The following is a 7,134-nucleotide window of genomic DNA, read 5'->3' on the forward strand; positions in this document are numbered from 1 at the left end:
TTCAAAACTAAGTAATATCTATTATGACAGATATGGTGCTTGCATATATTTCAGATAAATATTAGATACCTTTTATTTGTCTTAACGCTGATGAGATATAAGATGATAATGTTGTGAAAACCTGAGTATAATTATTCGCTATTTTTTTTGGAGAAGTTTAAAAAAAATTTAATAGGAATTATTAATTTACAGTGTCTTCATTACTAATTACATTTTAAAGCAACTTAATCATTTAAATATTAATTCAGCATACCATGGGGTAAACGTTTTTTCTGGCCGAAATGAAGAGGTGCAAACCCTACTACAAAAAAAAAGTTCCTTATGTACATTGCTACAACCACATTTTGCATTTTGTGTTCAAAATATAATAATATTATTATCATTTCTAATTTTTTAATTTATCCTATGCGTTATATAATTTTTTAGGCGCTTTATGGTATCCTGTAAATATTCAGGCCATACTCTTGAGAGACTTTTAGACCAGAGGTCGACTGGTCATTTAGAAGCCTCTCACATCATATTTTGCTATTGGTAAAGTATTTTTTTATGCGTTAAACTAAATAAGTATCTACATTCAGTAGGTACTAATCTAGTGGACACTAAAAATTGTATTGATTCCACTATCAATATATTAAAAAATAAAAGAAGCGATAATATTTTTTATTTGATTAGAATTATAGCTGAAAACCTTTAACAAAATTTAATCTCCTTCCCCCCAAATCATCAATGGTACGTAAAACGCCTATAAATTATCAAGATTTAGTCGAGAAATTACAATTTGATTGTGGAAAAGACTTCAATTGGAGTTCTTTAAAAAGGAATTATTATTAAATTATAGATTACTTTGTGATGATCGTTTTTTAGATAGATATACTCAAGATGACTATAATCTTCTATTATGTTTTAATACATTATCCCCCTTTAACTCTGATTATTTTATATCGGATAAAATGGCCCGATTAGAATCATTATTACTTAAAAATGGAAACCATTATAAAATAAAATAGCTAAAGGATTATTAGTTTTAGGAGTTAAAAAAACACAAAATTGAAAATATCCTAAAAATTACGTATAAAAAAATATCATCATTCGTTTAAAGAATTGTATATATAGTATTATTTTATATTCATATTACATTAATAAATTTTTAATAAAAATAGCAAAATATTTCTATAAATGCTTAATTATTTGTTTTATTTTTTTAAAAAAGTGACCCCCTCAAGTAAGCAGCTGCCCCCCCCCCCAGCTGAAAATTCCTGGCTACGGCTCTGTATTGGCAACAATTTATATACTTTCAATATAAATATTTAGCATTCCTCAAGGCATTCTCTCAGAATATATATCGAAGGCTATACTAATTAAGTTTATTTGACTGGCAATCACTTCATGAAATATATTAATATGATTGATTTGTATCTATGACATTTATATCATTGATAATATATATATGACATTTATAACATTGATAATATATAATATAAATCTCATTTATAACATATCCCCACACATATGATCTTACAATTCCTCAATAAGCCGATTTGTAGGTTTCCTGGCTCTTTGTGATTTCCGCGTTTCTAGTTTTCCGTTATCTTCCACATTTTCTAAAATCTCAACTATATCCGACTCTTTATTTTTTATATTTTCCTCTTCTCTCTCTGACTCCATATTTTCTCCATTATCTTTCTCTGGCCCAGACTTCTCCATTTCTTTAGCTACCTCCCTTTTTCGAAGTTGATCCGCATGCTTTCGTACCATTCTATCCTTGCTTTCTACCAAATAAGAATATCTGCCAGTTCTGGATTTTATAATTCCTTCTCTCCAACCTGAATTTATTTCATTATGCACCCATACCGGTTGTGCAATCTCAAATTCTCTCATATGACTATGTTCATCATGCGCTACTTTTTGTCTTATATTCGATCGTTCCATTTCATAACTAACATTAGGACGTAACCAATTCAATCCCGTTTTTAAATTTCGTCCCAATAATAACTTAGCCGGTGAACGTCCAGTTGATTGATGCTCACCCATTCTATATGCTAGCAAAACTTCTCCCATGGCTTCCTCGGGCTCCCTGATGTCTTTCCTAGTTGCAAAATATCGACTCTTGAGGGTTCGTATCGTTCTTTCCGCTAAACCGTTCGTTTTTGGATGGTACGGTGTTGTATGTATCAATTTAATATTTTTCTCGAAACAAAATTTTCGAAATTCTCCAGAAATAAATTGAGGTCCATTATCTGATACGATTTGTCTAGGTGTTCCAAACCGTGCGAACCATTTCCTTAAACCCTGATCATTGTCGTGGACGTGGTCTCTCTCATTAACTCAACCTCAGCCCATTTAGTATGTGCATCAACTCCAACTAACCATGAATACGAATCAATAGGCCCCGCGAAATCCAAATGAATTCGTTCCCATGGTATATTAGATATGTTCCACGAATATAAAGGAACCTCCATAATATTCGACCGATTACTTTGACAAGGCATACATTGACGAACATATTGTTCAATATCTTTATCGCAATTCGGCCACAAGCAATACATTCTAAAAATTGATTTCATAGCATTTATTCCTGGATGCCCTCTGTGTATAATCGTTAAAATTGATTTCCTCAAAATGGTTGGAATTACCAACCTCCCATTCCATTCAATAACATCATGATCTACTGACAATTCCTCTCTACGATTATAAAAACAAACTAACTCTGTATTTTTTTTCGCATCAAAATCCACCCATCCATGCTCAATATTTTTAACTACTTTTTTAAACAAGCTATCATTCCTTGTTTCCTTTTGGAGTTCAACTTGACTAATATTTATATCGTGCAAATTTATAGCTCTAATTTTTAACGCGTTTTTTTATCATTATTTGATTTTATGCCATCTATTGGCAGTCTAGATAATGTATCAGCTACTTTATTATCTTTTCCAGGAACATATTCAATATCAAAATCATATGCGGACATTTTCCAAGCCCAGCGCGTTAATCGACTATTGGATATTTTTGGTAGTTCCCGTTTATCACCAAATAATTTTTCCAAAGGTTTGTGATCTGTTCGTAATAAAAATTTTCGACCAAAAATGAATGTATGAAATTTTTCCATACCAAACAAAAGTGTTCGTGCCTCTTTTTCTATTGGTGCATAATTTTTCTCTGACTCTAGAAGTGTTCGCGAGGCAAATGCGATTGGTCTGCTAATATCTTTTTTCACTAAATGACATAACACAGCTCCAAAACCAGTGTTGGAAGCGTCACATTCCAATATAATTGGCAAGTTTGGTGAATATGGAATTAGCGTTTTATTTGTTGACAAAAGCTGTTTTATTTTATCAAATACCTCTTGTTCCTTGTCCGACCAACCCCAGCAAGATTTAATGCTTGTTAATTTATGCAGAGGAGCGGCAATTCCATGTAGATGTGGCAAAAATCTCTCGTGATAATTCACAAGTCCTAAAAAAGATCGTAATTGGTGTATATTATTAGGAGTTGGTATCCTTCGAATAGCATCTATTTTTTCTTTCGCTGGATGTATTCCATATTTGTCTATTACGAAACCCAAAAAAGAAACTGATTCATTTAAAAAACGTATTTTGGACCATTTTGCCTCCATACCCACCTGTTTTAATTTCATTAGTACTTTTTTTACGTTATTCAAATGTTCTACATCATTTTTCCCCGTTATGATAATATCGTCAAGATATACTCCAGTCATTTGGCAGTCTTGTAATAAATTGTCCATATATCTTTGAAATATGGTCGGCGCGAAAGACCGAAAGGCATACATTGATATTGGAAATAACCAATGTGGGTCGATATGGTTAAGTATTTTTTTGAACTTTCTTTTATTGGTAATTGTAAATATGCATCTTTCAAATCTATTACCGTAAATTTCAATCCATCTTTTAATTTGGTTAAAAGATCATCCACCGTTGGTATAATATGATAATCGTACAAAATATATGGGTTTAATGTCACCTTAAAATCCGCACAAATCCTGATTTCTCCATTTGTTTTTAGTACGTTTACCGTTGGAGTGGCCCATGTCAATCGTTTTTGTGTTGGATCAATCGCCTTCAATATTCCTGATTTAACCAATCTATCGAGTTCCATTTCAATTGGTTTTCGTAATGGAAAAGGTACTCTACAAGCTGGCCATGATTTCGGCCTTGCTGCCTCACTCAAATGTATGCTAACTTCTATATCATTCACCCGTCCAGGCTTGTCATCAAAAACACTAATAAATTCTGTTGTCATGCCAGCAATTTGTTTATTGGTTGTCATAACCTCTTTATTTGTGATACTACGTATAGTCACTTGTCGTGGAATAAACATATTAAATGCCAGTATCCATGGTAGTCCAAATAATGGAATGTCATTTGAACCGGTCACCACAATCGGTAGTGATCTGCTTATCTTTCCAAGACGAACCCTCACCATAGTTTCACCCAGCACATCTAGCGGTTGGTTACCATATACTGATAAAGGTTTTGGTCCAAGTTTGGGTCGGCCAATTTCATCCCAATATTGTTTCCCAATCACCGATACCTGTGCCCCCGTATCATAGTCAAATTCTATAGGTACTCCATTAATCCAAACAAATATCTTTGCACTATTTCTACCAATTTGGGATATATTATTAATTGAATCTGATGAATCATTGTCATCTATATGCATAGCATGTAACTTCTGTCCCTTACAATATTTAGCATAATGCCCTACCTTTTGGCAATTATAACATTTCACCCTTGATGCAAAACATTGGAAAGGGGGATGAGTTCTTCCACATTTTGAGCATTTATTAAACTTATACATATCATTATTGTTAAATTTATTGTTATCTCTAAACTTAAAATTATTATTATTGTAATAACTAAAATTACCCTTTTCTTTGTTATTATTATTATATGAGTACTTTTGATTTGAAAAATTTTCTTGATTATTCTCTATCTGCTCCTTAGGTTTATTGACTTTTTTTACCATCATATTTGTCACTTCATCCTCAGCCCTTTCCATTGCCAAAGCCATATTTAAAACCTGTTGAAAACTCATCATTTCTCCTAAGTCATTTATTCCATCTGGAAATCTAGTGCAAATATCTTTCTCCAATGCACTCATTTTGATTCCAACCACCATCTGATCCCTCAATCTCCCATCTAGGTCAGATTCAAATTTACATTCTTGAGCCAATTTTTTAAGTCGAGCTGCAAACTCCGCAACTGATTCACCAACCCCTCTTTCTATCCGAATAAATTTAATTCTCGAGCTAAATAATGTTGAAATAGGCTTAAAAACTTTCTTACCAACTTCATAATCTCTTCATAATTAAGATCTTTCAATATTTTTGGATAAACAAAGGACCTCATCTCAGCTAAATTACTAATATCCATATACGCAAATAATATTTTTTTTTGTTTAAAATTATATTTGATTATAAGAAATAATATAATTTAAGTATTTTTATTATGATATTAAATTTTTAATAAAACGATTTCAATTTTTAATATTAAATACAAATACCAACAATATCACATTAAAAAAATATTTTTTCACAAAAACAAATAAGAAAAACATTAAAAAGAATTGAGAAAAAAAATTTAAATAGGTATATAATCACCCTTGAGAAGAGTGAATGCTTTAAAAATTAAACCGCTTCTGACGTTGGTAAAATCTTCCATTGAAGTGCTCGAATAATGTAAAATAATTATAATTTTATCTTTTAAAATATTTATTATAAAAGTAATAAAATAAATATAATTTTCGGCTAACTTAACAACATGCATTATATAAAAATTATATTCCTTATGTTTAATATATTTTACAACAGCTGATATTCTCCATAGGCTAAATGACATTCGCAAAATTATCATAAAGTGCTAAGTCATTTTGTCATTCAGATATCATTTAAATTTATCAATTCATAATTCAAATTTTTCAATTCATAATTTAAATGACTTCAGCTTGTAAAACACCAGATAGTATTTATGATTTTAAGGCCAGAACTATTGATGGAAAAGAGATTTCACTAGATATCTACAAGTAATTTTTTAACTAATTTTTTTTTTATTGTTTGTTATTTCAGGGGTAAAGTTGTTCTGATAGTCAATGTGGCTTGTGAATGAGGTTCAACTGAAAAAAATTATAAACAATTAGAAGCTTTATATGAAAAGTATGAGTCGAATGGTTTAAGGATACTAGCGTTTCCATGCAATCAATTTGGAAATCAAGTAAACTATAACTTTAAAATCGTCTCCTAATGCTTACTAAAACATTAGGAACCTGGTAGTGAAGCTGATATTAAAAAATTTGTTTCAAAATATCCTGTCAAATTTGATATGTTCTCAAAAATAGATGTAAATGGTGACAATTGTATACCATTATTTAAATTTTTGAAAAAAAATGAGTTAATTAAAGCAATCCTGATTGTCATCATATATTAATTTTGTTTTGTAGGGATATTTCATGGAATTTTGCTAAATTTTTAATTAATCGTCAAGGTAAGATTGTAAAAAGATATGGAACTAAAGAAGAACCATTTGTGAGCATATTACAAATGATATACATTTATATTAAAGTGATTTTAGACATTTGAAAATGACATAGTTCATTTATTAGATGAGAAACAATAATTCTAATTTCAAATATCATCATTAATATAAAAGAAAACTCATGAAAGAATATTTTTTTAAATTTAATAAAATATTCTGGATTTCAATTTTCAATTCATTTGAAATGTATATATTCTTTATATTATTAATGCTGTATATGATCATCATTATATTGTATCCATGAAATTTATTAATTTGAAAATTGTTACATATATAGTTTTTATTATAATGATTTAGAATCTCAATAATTTTACTAGTATAGAATAAATGTTATTGCAAAGGCAATTGAAAATATAAACATTTTGATAATTAAATAATATGTGTTATAAAGTTTACTTGTTGAGTTAATTTAGAAATTTGACAAAATTAACCTAATTTTGCTCAATTTATATATTAAAATTTGATATTTTTGACTAGATCTACAAAAATACAAATCGAATAATTGTATTAATCGTATTTGATTCAAAATTCTGAATCGAATAATGAAATTATTCGTATTTGTTTAAATTTAATAATTCATTATTTG

General features: G+C 29.7%; 1 protein-coding gene across 1 annotated transcript; it reads left to right on the top strand.

Moving 5' to 3' along the window:
• The first annotated feature begins 5,838 nt into the window (after nucleotides 1-5,838).
• On the top strand, nucleotides 5,839-6,784 carry LOC135927992 (glutathione peroxidase-like). Its single transcript, XM_065464287.1, has 5 exons — nucleotides 5,839-6,039; nucleotides 6,083-6,227; nucleotides 6,276-6,403; nucleotides 6,454-6,538; nucleotides 6,585-6,784. Exons 1-5 carry the CDS (start codon nucleotides 5,951-5,953, stop codon nucleotides 6,627-6,629), a joined length of 492 nt encoding a protein of 163 aa, XP_065320359.1. The 5' UTR covers nucleotides 5,839-5,950; the 3' UTR covers nucleotides 6,630-6,784.
• The last annotated feature ends 350 nt before the right edge of the window (nucleotides 6,785-7,134 follow it).

The sequence above is a fragment of the Gordionus sp. m RMFG-2023 genome, chromosome 4 (genome assembly GCF_954871325.1).
Source record: "Gordionus sp. m RMFG-2023 chromosome 4, tfGorSpeb1-WG-v2, whole genome shotgun sequence".
NCBI lineage: Eukaryota > Metazoa > Nematomorpha > Gordioida > Chordodea > Parachordodidae > Gordionus > Gordionus sp. m RMFG-2023.